We start from the raw sequence: 11,913 nt of genomic DNA, 5'->3' as shown, positions 1-11,913 counted from the left end.
TGGTTGACATTTACTTACTGCTTCCTACATAAACTTTGAGGACAAAATGTTCATTCGCTGTCAAACAAATCACACCCGTCTGTGGTCATAATGTTATGGCTGATGAGCGTACTTCCCCAAAACACACAATTTAGAACCAGCACAGGCAGATATTGAGAACTAAAAACGTGACAGTTATTTACAAAGAGCCAACCAAGACATTAATTGAGTAAATATACAAATGGTTTTCCTCGTTTTAAGTAAGAATCTCTGGAGAAGAATATTTTACACCATGTCAAGAGTTTATTTGACAGTATTTCAGAATATCTTTCAGTAAACAAGTTTTTTGTTTTTTAGCAAAATGTAATATATCAGTACTGTCGCATTTCATAAAAATAGTTGTTCACGTCTTTGAAACTACAGTATCAATGATACAGTAAACCATATTTGTAGGAATACAGCTGTACAAGGTGAATAGTACACAATTAACACTACACAGTTATACTTGATCTCAATGGGGGTTTATGAACGTGCCATCCTTCACAAGTTCCAATACATAGATTTTTTTTTGTTTCTGTATATAAAATCAGTCACAGCAGGCAGGGGGGGAGGGGGGGGCGGCCTGGATGGAGACAAGAGGGCTGGACGACGTATTCCTTCAGCTTGTTCTGAGCTTTGACATTGGTACAAACAGTAAACACATTTCTACAGCCTAAACGGCATGTTGTCATGCTCCTCGCTACTATGTTTAAACCACTTCATCATCACATCAGTTTCATCGGTCAGCTCGGAAACATCCGGACAACGTTTTTTTACTCGTGGATCAACACCCGGTGTCCTGGTGATGCTCGATCCTCGCCGTCTGACCAGCGTCCCAAAATCTGCGGGAGCGTTTGCTCCGCCGAAAGCACGTCACCAGCGGTTTACAAGTGCAGCTCGGGATGTGCCGTCATGCTGCATTCAGTCAAATCGTCACAAAAGCGTTGTGATTATTATTTTTTAAACTCATCCGGTCCTCCGGTACTCAAAGGAGCTCTAGTGGTTCATTTTTAATTGAGAGCGTAAATGTCGCTGAGAACAAAGGGATGCTATCAAAATGGAGGAATGCAGGAGGAGAGCGACTTCATCTCGGGTGTCTCAGGTCTGATAGCAGCATGCCTCGACCCCTGCCGGAGACAACATCTTGTGATTAAAACACACGTTTTTTCGAAGCATCTGCGCCTCACGGATCATCTGAAACCTCAGGTTCAGACGCGGCGGGTGTTGCCACTGTGTCACAACGCAAACTCCCGAGTCGTCTTTAGAAGACAAAGTCCAGAAACGATGGTCCACTTCGATAAAAACCCTGTCTCGATAAACACTCCTAGAGGACGCCTAAGAAGAGGACGTGATGCTACAGGCTACATTTGTCCCTTTTTTTTTTTTTTTAAAACACTCAGGGACGAGGGCAATCATTGACATTGATAAGCTGTACAGCAGAGTGCATCGAGATATATATACTGCTTGGCGTTATGTCCGAAGAATAAAGCATCCTCCACGGCTCAGCGGTCTGCTGACGCGTGTGCACGGTCACCAGTATCTGTTTTGCGTTCAGTTCCCAAAAACGAATCCCGACTCGGCTCTGCATTAGTTTGAGTAAGGCACTCCGCCCCACCTCACAACCATCGGCCTCCTCTTCCCCCGCACCGATGCCCCTCTCCCACAGTGATGTGGTACACGTAGCACAGTTAAAAGGCATAGAAATGGGAAATAGAGACGGGACAAAAACTTTGAGCTTTAAATGAATACAACACGGCTTTATAGTTCAGCACGATGACTGCGTTTGTGGATCAAGGTGTGTACATGACTCAGGGGAGTATCACGAGTTCTTAGTAAGCCGACCGCTTTCAGTCGCTCCAAAAGTTCATGGAAAAAAGAAAAGAAGATCCTTTTAGTGTCACGTGGATGGCGACTGGTCAGTCCTCTACTTTTAAAAGACATGTGAGTCCTTGTCTGATGACATGGTGGTCTGTATCCATGCACACACCAAAACCACCGCCGCCGCAGCCTCCCTCAGCAGTCTGGGTTTGGTGACTGGCACAGTCTTTGATATGTAGTTATAGACGAGGCCATGGAAATATTGATCCTAAAATATGATCCTGGGTTTCTTCTCTCTCTCTCTTATTTTTTTTTTATTTGTTTTTGTTTTTTTTTTTACAATGTATTTAACTACAACACTGCCCCAAAAACACTTAGAGGTTTGTTTTTGAGTAAACCAAATGTACATATTTCTCATCTTTACATTAACAGTATATGATATATTGGTAGGCGTGTGAGATCTAACATATGTCGGGTTTTAACCAGGCTGTCGTCTGGGTCGGCGTCAGCGTCGCCCGCTTCCATCTGACAGAGCTTGAAGTCCATTTTTTTTCTCCGCCGCGCAGAGAAAATAGAGCAAAAGTAAATCTCTAGCATGGACATCTGTCTCTCGGCCGCGTTGCGCTAACCGATCTGAGCCGCGCTGTTAAAGGTACACGTTGAAAGCGCAGCTCCACACACAATCAGACTTCGTCGCTCCGGCTCCGGTCAGGACGTCAGCGCTTCCTTCAAGGTTTATACTGTATGTTACAATAGCTGTGAAAGTTTCTCTGCTCTTTAAGGTGGTGGGTGTAATAATCATCTTAGAAGAACAAATTAAACATAAAATATGACATAAAATGTGATGGGGAAGGAAATGGGGCTAGAAGGAGAGGGCAAGAGACATATACTGGGTTTCTCAAGTGTCCTGTGGTGAACTCGATGAGGAACCGTACAGTGTGAGCTGGTTTCGATCCAGCTAGATCCATTCTACCTGCTGACCGTGGAGGTCCAGGACCTCAGGGTGCCTGGCAGTTTGTCGGACCCGGGGATGTTCCAGGGCCCCGGGGAGGCAGCTGCACTCCTCGCTGGAGGATCTTCCATGGTTTTGGAGGGGCAGCAGAGCCCACCATGGCCACCGGCCTTCTCGTCTTCTCTGGAGAACAGGCCTCTGGACACGAGCCTCTCCTGGAGGCCGACGTGTCCGTCTCCACTGCCCAGAGAGGCTCCGTTCAGATTCACGCTCACATAAGGGTCCCAGGGCCAGACAGTGCTCATCGCCTGTGCATGCAGGCCCTTCCTCTCACAGCAGGGGGAGCAAGTGTCCCTCTGCCTCTCTCTTCTTTCGACGGACCTTCCCACAACAGCCTTGGGAGGCAAAGCCCGAGGCTGCCTGTCACCCGGTCCACAGTCAACATCTGCAGACCCCTGAGGGGTTCCCTGTCCCCTAATGATGCACTTCTGCTCGGTGGACCTGCCACCTGTAGCCCCTCTAATGGAGCTGTGGTCTGTCAGCAGTGGAGCTTTGTCTGCCATGCACACTGTGGCCTCTAGAGGGACCTGATGAGGGGAATCTGGGGCTGAGGCTGGATGGGATGAAAGCAATGGATTCAGGTGAGGTTCCAGGGTCACTTCCTGCAGGGCAGAGTGGGCTGTAGAAAGGGAATCCCAGGGGCCGGCACAGTCTGCCAGAGAAGAAGAGAACACAGTCAGGTAGTCTGATGTGAGAGAGGTGGACGACCAGCATGCACATGCACACAGAGGAAGAAAATCAGAGGAACGTCTTCATTTTAATACGAAGAAAACTTACATGCAAATATTTCTGAGCAGCGGTTGTGCTGGTAATCATTCAGTGCTTGAAGACAATAAACATGTTTGCAGCTGTGCAACAAACGGATCCCGAGCAGCTCTGAGCATATGGGTTTCTATCTAACGGCCTACTTCACAGCACTCTTCAGGATGATACAAGTTCACCTGGAGGGTCACTTCAGACCATGTTGCTCTTTTAACACGACACAAACAGATGCCACACACGACTACTATTCTCCCATGCATGAAGATATCACACACACACGAACGCATGCACAGACCACACAGACTCATCAGTATGGAAATAGAGACGTGCAGTTTTTTCACAAACCGTGTCTTTAGAGTGGCCCATTAGGAAGAAATAGGGGGAGCTTAGTGTGTCACCTTTCATGCACATGGAGAGGTTGGAAGGTACCATTCCTGAGGGAAGGCAAGTAAAAGCCTATACCAATCATTAGACTTAAAGCAGGGGGGGGGGTTACGACACATGGAGGCTAGAGAGCAGGTTGTTAACGTTCTGTATTTGTCAGAGTAGATTTACACGTAAAGACGAGTTTTATTTCAGATGACTGCAGAGTGAGGAGTGACACGTATAAAGGCACTGATGCATGTTAATACGTTAACGAGAAAAACATGAAGCATTTGGAGAAAAAAGCTTGTTCTGGTAATGAATCATTAATGCCTCTGGTTTGAGGCCGCCATTAAATCAAAGGCTAAAGAAAGTGTCAGACATCCACAGAGTTTAGTTGGTGCCAGTAAAACCCACCATATTCTGGCACCTGTCCTGTGCCTCTCTTTAGCAGCAGCCTGACCCGCCTGCCTCCCGCCTTGATGAGTTCAATAGCGCGAGCGTGAGTCATGTCCCGAGTGCTGTCCCCATTAATCTCTATGATCTGATCCCCCACCTGCGGGAGACAAACGAGGACAGGGTCGATTTCTGTCAAACACCGTTTTCACATGGAACACACAACCGGTCTGAGAACGCTCCCGAGAACTTCCGCTGAGCAACCGGGGAATAAGTGCCTTTAAAGAGCCGTGTTCACCTCCACAGCAGCTGTGTAGGGTGAGCGGAGGGTCACCCGGTCACTGTGTTCACATGCATTTATAGTTCAGGCTAAAAATTCACGTTCGACGTTTGATTTAAATTCAGCCTGCACGTGAGATGGATAAAAGGGCACTGGCTAAATCTCATTCCATATTTCTTCATTGAAAAAACAAGTATTCCTCACCAACGGAAGCTGAAATCTGCCAGATTTTGTCATGGTTTTGAACATCTCACCCTCATCCTTCCGTTTCGTATGGCCGGGCCGTCCTCTGCGAGACGCAGCACAAACAGATCCATCTTGTACTCTCTGCCTCCGCGGATGCTGAAGCCGAAACCCTTGGCGCTTTTCTCCAGCTCCACGGTGAAGTAATCGTAGTCCTGCCCGAAACGAAGCGCGGACAATTTTACGAGGACCCGCAACGAACGCAACAGATGAAAAAAACTTTGTCAAAAGACAATAATTATGATCTGTTTATTGGAAATGTGTTACACACCTGCAGAGAAATGAAGGATGTACGGTCAACATAAGCAGACAGTTCTTGGTCTAGCTCTACCTGTGGTCTGAAGTCAGCGGGGATTCCCAGAGGGAACTGAGCGGCTGCGGGATGCTGTCTAAAGTCCAGCAGACCGGGCGGGTGCCGGTAGTCCAGTGTTGGTGGCTGACGGTAATCAGTCACCGGTGGGTGGCGATAGTCTACCGGAGGCTGTCGGTAGTCAGTGAACGGTGGATGGCGGAAGTCAGGCTTGACGTCCTGCCTTGCTTTTACCTCTGACCTGTGAGGAGAAGAAAAATCTGCCAAATCAGAAGCGAAACAGGATAAAAGAGCAAGAATTCAGGATGGAGGTGTCCAGCTGTATGCAAGACCATATGCGTGGGTCTCCTCTCGAAGGACGGGTTGTGTCCCAAATGATGTGGATTTACTGATAAAATAAAACTTGAGCTCAGCTTGCCATGTGAGGGAGGACAGATCTGGAAGAGGATTAATGGGAGCAGGCGCGCCAAAAAAAAAAAAAAGTTGTTAATATCAGCCTCTGTTTTGAAACATTTATCAAGTTCCCAGTTGTAAAATGTCCATAAATCCACAGCTCTGGGAGCGCTGCTCTCAATGTCTACACCTGAGACTCGCATGCACACACACACACGTCCATGCATGCACTCACACTTCCATAGTTTTGACAAGAAACAGGGTCTGATTGCTGGGCTCCTGAATTATAGAGAGGATACATTGAGATGAATTATTCACTCAAACTGTAGGAGTTAAGTGGCGTTACGCAACAAAGTGGAAATCAGCCTGAGACCGAGAGTCAGCCTGGGACAAAAACTGGCTGCAGTCACTGGTTTTCTTCTGAATTTACTGATATGCTACAAGAGCGTTTCTATATGGTACATACAGTGTGTGTGTGTGTGTGTGTGTGTGCGCGAGAAACCACCAAACGAGAACGTCCCTCTTTAGCGTGGTCTCACCTGCCGTCATGGAGGTAGAGCTGTGGAGGGAGGCCAGATGCCTGGGTGACCGGGCTCTGCTGGGTTCCAGCTGGTGCGGGCTGGGAGGCTGCTGGTGCAGGAGGACCGGTCATGGTTTGGTTCGTCTGAGCTGGTGTCTGGCCAGGCTGGACAGGTGCTTGACCTGGCTGAGTGGCCGTCTGGCCTTGCTGGGGAGCCATTTGGACAGACTGGGCGCCACCTTGGTTTGGCTGGGCTACAGGGCTGGGCTGGGTCTGTGGGCTGTGTTTCTGGGTCATGGGGCTCTGCTTCTCTGAGCCGGGGCCTGAATGGGAGCCTGCGGTGGACGAGAGGGGGAGACGAGAGACAAGATTTCACTTGAGTGGCAAAATTAGCTTTAACTTTTAGCAGGACTGCTGAACTGATGTAGACTTTTTGGATGGAAATATTAACATTTTTGTGTGTTCTCGGCTAAGGACAAAGCAGAATGAGTCCCGTGAATACAATAGCAACACTATACATAGAGCCATACAACATTTACATGATAACAACTCAGCCTGAGACCATATCACCATTTTCTTTTCAGTGGTCATTTCACACACACACACACAAGCACTTACCCTCCTCCGGTATAATGTGCAGTGTGACTGTTAGTCCAGCGTCTTTAATGAGCTTGACAATGTCTGCGTGTGGCATGCTGATGATGGACTGTCCATTCACGGCCAGGATCCGGTCGCCCACCTTCAGCTTCCCACATCTGTCCGCGGGGCTGCCCTCAATAATGCGTCCTATTTTATGGGGCACAGCTAGAAACAGGCGATAACAAGGTGACTGTCACTGGCGATTTCAAAGACGAACGTTACAGCAGCAATAGTAATATTGTGATATTTCACTACGTCCAAAGCTGCTATGACTATTTAACTATTTTTTTCTGCTCTTGAAACAACGAAATGAAAAAATTTCCACTACTATATAAATATTTCTGGACCCACCAGGTGTAGAAAATCCCTGCGAGGCTGTTGAACATGCACCATTACATCCTGAAGTAATGTTTGATATTGTAATGTCTACTGTAGCAGACCCTCTTAGTGGGTATGTATATTCCTTGGTGTAAGCAGAAACCTTGAGAGGGAGCCATGAATTTAGGCACACATCATCATAAGTTTCGTATGCATGAATATTTTTTGAGAGCAGTGGTTGTTTTCATGGCTGCACTGGGACTCTGAGGAGCCTGCAATCTTATAAAAGAGCTTTACTGTACAATCAGTCCGAGAGGACTCTAGCCACACCATATTTATAGTTCAATAAAGCTTCACTTAATACTTATATAGAGACTTTACTACCTTGGTTTGAAATTAAGAGCAAAATAAAAAATAAATCTTAAAAGACAAATCAATTTTGGTTTGACCGCTGCTATTGGAGGACGTAAGAAACGTCTCTCAGTAATTGTTGAGCGACACGATGCTCATTGGTTCAAAGTGAACCAGATAAAATGGGTGAAACAGTTATTAGTGGACATACAGTGCAGACACATCATATATGTACTGACTGTAGTACTGTAAGACCCTTAGGATGATTGTCATCCGGATGCACAGTCACCATTAGGAACAACCTTTGGGGCCCCAGACAGACGCCAGTCATTCTGCAACTCACTGATGACCGTGGCGTTCTCCGGCCTGTTCAGGGAGCTGATGATGACGAAGCCAAAGCCCTCGTTCTCCTTGCGGTGAATGACCACGTCGCTGGTTTGCAGGCCCGATCCCTCCGGAGGCGACGTGGCGACGGGGACGTTGACCGCCGGGGGGCCCGAGGCCGAGGCGGCGTCGCTGCGCGGGGAGCTGTGCTGCGTGGACACCGAGCCGGGGCTACGGCCGTTCACGGGACACGGTTCACCTGAAGCAAAGGGCGCAGGAGAGGAGACGGGATGAGACACAGAAGCAGCAGACTGTTGTTTTTTTTTTTTTGGGGCAAAAGCAGGTGAAGCTCTCCGGCTCCGGCCTGGATCCTCTGTCAAAGTCAAACGGGGCTTGTTTGTCATTTGTCAGGTAGGACTCTCCTGTGATTGGACGCCCTTGCAGTAGGTTTAGAGTAGCTGCTGCAGCGCTCGCGACGAACAAAGGAAAAATGTTACAGTATCTATGATCTACTACACCAGACAAGATGAGTGGGTGAGAAGTACACAGTGATCCAGTGCACAGACTGTTAGCATGTGTGCGTGGTCCAAGTTGTGTTTTTTTTTTTTTTTTAAAACATTCGATGCCAGTGAAATGTGCAGCCTGTTCTCCAATTTTGGAAAAAGTGTGAAAAAAACAACAACAAAAAGAACAAAAACACAAATCACGTCCTCACCAGGCATTTGCACTCTCCTTCTCACAGTCAAGCTGACTTGACCGTTGCGGGCGGCTGCGTGCATCAAGTCTATTACGTATTTGTGCGGTTTCCCAGCAACCACATTTTTATCCACAGAAATGAGCTCATCCCCGGGTCGAAGCCGCCCATCGCGCTCAGCGGGAGTGTTCTCTATTATTGCGCCAATAACAATCTGTTCAAAGACAATCAATATTAGCAGCATAGATGAAGGTGAAGAGGATGAGACACACAGTAATTGCTTTATCTAGCCTGCGAGCTACTTTTGGGCCACGGTAACATTGTTTCAAATCGTCTGCCAACACATTTTCTTTCTTAGTTTGCATGCTGTTTGACAACGTGGACACGTTAGCAAGGCGTTGCTTCAGTATGGGAGCAGTTAGAGGGTCAGGACAGTGTGAAGAGACCGAGGTGTGCTTGTGAGCGTGAGGGTGTCTGGTCAGATGTGTGGACTGGATAAAGAGTCTGAGATGAGGTTAGGTGCAGGTCAGGTGAGGGTGGCGTGTATGAGATTATAAATGTGTGTGGTCCAGCCCGTCCCATACGAGCCTTGTCACGGGCGTCCGGACTCACAGCCTGCACGGCCTCGTCTCCCCCCAGGATGCGGAAGCCGAACCCGGTCTTCTCTCTCAGCAGGTGCACCTCCACCTCCTCGTACTCCGGGCCTGACGCACACACACACACAAGCAGACGGTGAAGGTTGACAAACCACGTTAGCGTCCACCAGCACCCACTGACAACACGTTTTCCGCACTCACGTCTGCTCTCGTAGATGGCCCTCGACTTCTCGTACAGGTCGTACGGGTCAGGTTTGTTAAGGTCGAAGCCTTCGGTGGAGTCGGGCACAGATGTGCGGTGCTGGGGCTGGTTTGGAAAGGGCGTCCCGGGCGGTAGGACCGGGCCGGACAGGTTCGTCTGAGGGCTGCCGTGTGGATCCCACTGATCAGGCAGCTTTAAAGGAAACAACAACAAGTGAGGTTTAATTAAATATTAGACTTCATTTAGACTTACAGCCAATACATTACCTTGTTTATTTGTTACATATATTCAGATATGGCATTTGATTTTACACATTGGCAGTTTGTTAAACATCCATGTCTGAGCAAGTTTGCTGGACTGAAAATTACATACATCAGTGTCTGCTTTCATTTGTAAATGTTAAAGGTTGGATACTTGGTACTGAGCACAGAGAAACTTCTGCCTCTTATCAGATCAATGTGAGAAACATCCCTTATTCATATATAATATATATTCACCCTGATGGATGTTTTGACCTTTACAAATTGAATCATGGTCAAAATAATTTGGCTTTTTTTTTTTTTTTTTTTTATTTACAAGAATCTACAAAAAATACCCTCTTTCCCGTCAAAGTGAAAACTCATAACTAAAGACTGTTAAAATAAAACCTTCTAGTCTAACTCCATGCAGAGATGCAGAGTATTAAAGGTAATCTAAATAATGGAAGGTGATAAATAATTATAAAACATAATTACAATGATTATAAAGAATAATGTTATTATATCAAGTGTGGAAGATATATTTGACGCTTCAGTGGCTCAATTATGCAATAAAGAAAATAAGTATTTGGGCAGGAGCGGATTTGATAACAAATTCAAATCAATATTCACATTTTAAGCCCAAATGAGGCAAGAAGCGTCGTGTCTGAATATTCTCTCCAGCATGAATAAGAGCTGATTGCAGAGGCAGCAACAGGTGCAGTTTAAGTATAAATCTGAAGAGCTTTTCCCCAGCTGCTGAGACGTGACATGTGATGTGATGAAACTAATAAGCGGGTCAGGAGAGGCCGCCACCGTTCGCAGCAAAAGTCAAAGTCAGACACCTCTGAGGTAACGCAGCCACTGAGACGAATTATCTTAACATCCCAGCACAAACACTTCTGCTTTAATCACTGTACCTGTTTGGACGCCTTCCACGGAGAGATGTGACCTGGGAGAGATGGAGAGAGAAGAGAAATGGTTAATAGAGAATAAATTCAAACTCTCCAGAATATAGAATAAGGAGGAATCTACAGTACAGTGGAAAAGTTTTGGTCAGGTATGAAAAGATGCTGTAAACTAAAAATGCTTTCAAACACAAAGTGTTTATTGTTTATTTTCATCAGTTAACAAAATGCAGTGAATGAACAGAAGAGGAATTTAAATCAAATCAATATTTAGCGTGACCCTTTATCTTCAAGACAGCATCAAGTCTTCTAGATACATTTGCACAGAGTTTTTGAAGGAACTCTGCTGGTAGGTTGTTCCAGACATGTAATCCCAGACACACTCGATGATGTTGAGATCAGGGCTCTGTGGGGGCCATGCCATCACTTCTTCTTTACTCTGAAGATAGTGGCTGTATGTTTGTGGTCTTTGCTGCAGATTAAATTTGAGACCAATCATGTGCCTCCTGATCGTACTGCATGATGAATAAGTATCTGCTTGTATTTCTCAGTACTGAGGACGTCATTAATCCTAAACTCCATTTGCAGAAATGCAGCCCCAAACTTGCAAGGAACCTCCATCGTGCTTCACTGTTGCCTGCAGACTCATTATTGTAACTGCTCTCCAGCCCTTCGGTGAACAAACTTCCTTCTGCTCCCCAGTTCCTATCTTTTTGTGCGTAGTTGTGTCGCTTGGCCTTGTTTTCATGTCGGCAGTGTGGATTTTTGCCTGCAACTCTTCCATGAAGACCACTTCTGGCCCGACTTCTCTGGACCGTAGGTGTACCTGGTTTCTGCCAGTCCTGAGCTGATGGCTCCGCTGGACATCTTCCGATTTCCAGGGAGGGAAATAAGCTTGATGTGTTTTTCAGTTTCCTTGGCCGACCACTACGTCTACGATCCTACAAAATCCCTGACTTTGTGCAAGTGAACCTACAAGAATTGATGCTGGTTTGAAGGCAAAGGGTAATACCACCAAGCATTGATGTGACTTAGATTTTCCTTGTTTTCGCTCACTTGTTCACGTTCGTAAATTGATAAAAAATAAATCATTATTTATATTTTTGAAAGCATTCCTAGTTTACAGGATATTCCCCCGCGACACCTGCCTAAAACTTTTGCACAGCGCTGCACTAAGAGTTCCGCTAATGAGATTTCATTTAATTTCTTTTCGGTAACCGCTCGTCCTCAAGGGGGATACGGGAAGGGCTGGAACCTATCCCAGCTGTCATTGAGCAAGAGGCAGGGTAGAGACAGACAACCACACAGCTCACACAGCACACCTACGGCCAGTTTAGAATCGCCAATTAACCTAACGAGCATATCTCTGGACTTTATGAAGGAGAAAGAAAACCCACACAGGCACAGAGGGAACATGCGAGCTCCATGCGGGAGGGTCCCAGCGGGCTGTTGAGCCGCACCCAGAACTTTCTTGCCTTGAGGCATCAGTCCTAAACCACCGCTCCACTGTGCTGCCCTGCTAATCAAAAA

At 46.7% G+C, this 11,913-nt stretch overlaps 1 protein-coding gene across 13 annotated transcripts in view; it reads right to left on the bottom strand.

The window, feature by feature from the left end:
• Positions 1–270: 270 nt before the first annotated feature.
• The window catches only part of LOC125015447 (membrane-associated guanylate kinase, WW and PDZ domain-containing protein 2-like), a 76,481-nt gene continuing 64,838 nt past the window's right edge, over positions 271–11,913 (bottom strand). For 5 of the 13 annotated variants that reach the window (XM_047597322.1, XM_047597321.1, XM_047597328.1 and 2 more), the window contains exons 12-21: positions 10,396–10,427; positions 9,030–9,431; positions 8,463–8,655; positions 7,767–8,006; positions 6,734–6,919; positions 6,135–6,450; positions 5,164–5,443; positions 4,904–5,047; positions 4,391–4,529; positions 271–3,500 (exon numbers count right to left, since the gene is read on the bottom strand). In XM_047597322.1, coding sequence (XP_047453278.1) covers positions 2,806–3,500; positions 4,391–4,529; positions 4,904–5,047; positions 5,164–5,443; positions 6,135–6,450; positions 6,734–6,919; positions 7,767–8,006; positions 8,463–8,655; positions 9,030–9,431; positions 10,396–10,427 — 2,627 coding nt within the window. In that variant the 3' untranslated portion in view covers positions 271–2,805. Of the gene's footprint in view, positions 3,501–3,955; positions 4,045–4,390; positions 4,530–4,903; positions 5,048–5,163; positions 5,444–6,134; positions 6,451–6,733; positions 6,920–7,766; positions 8,007–8,462; positions 8,656–9,029; positions 9,432–10,395; positions 10,428–11,913 lie in introns of all 13 variants that reach the window. The other 8 variants (XM_047597335.1, XM_047597329.1, XM_047597334.1 and 5 more) reach the window with 8 other exon arrangements.

This window comes from Mugil cephalus, chromosome 10, assembly GCF_022458985.1.
Source record: "Mugil cephalus isolate CIBA_MC_2020 chromosome 10, CIBA_Mcephalus_1.1, whole genome shotgun sequence".
Lineage (NCBI taxonomy): Eukaryota > Metazoa > Chordata > Actinopteri > Mugiliformes > Mugilidae > Mugil > Mugil cephalus.
This window is presented reverse-complemented; position numbering and strand designations above follow the sequence as displayed.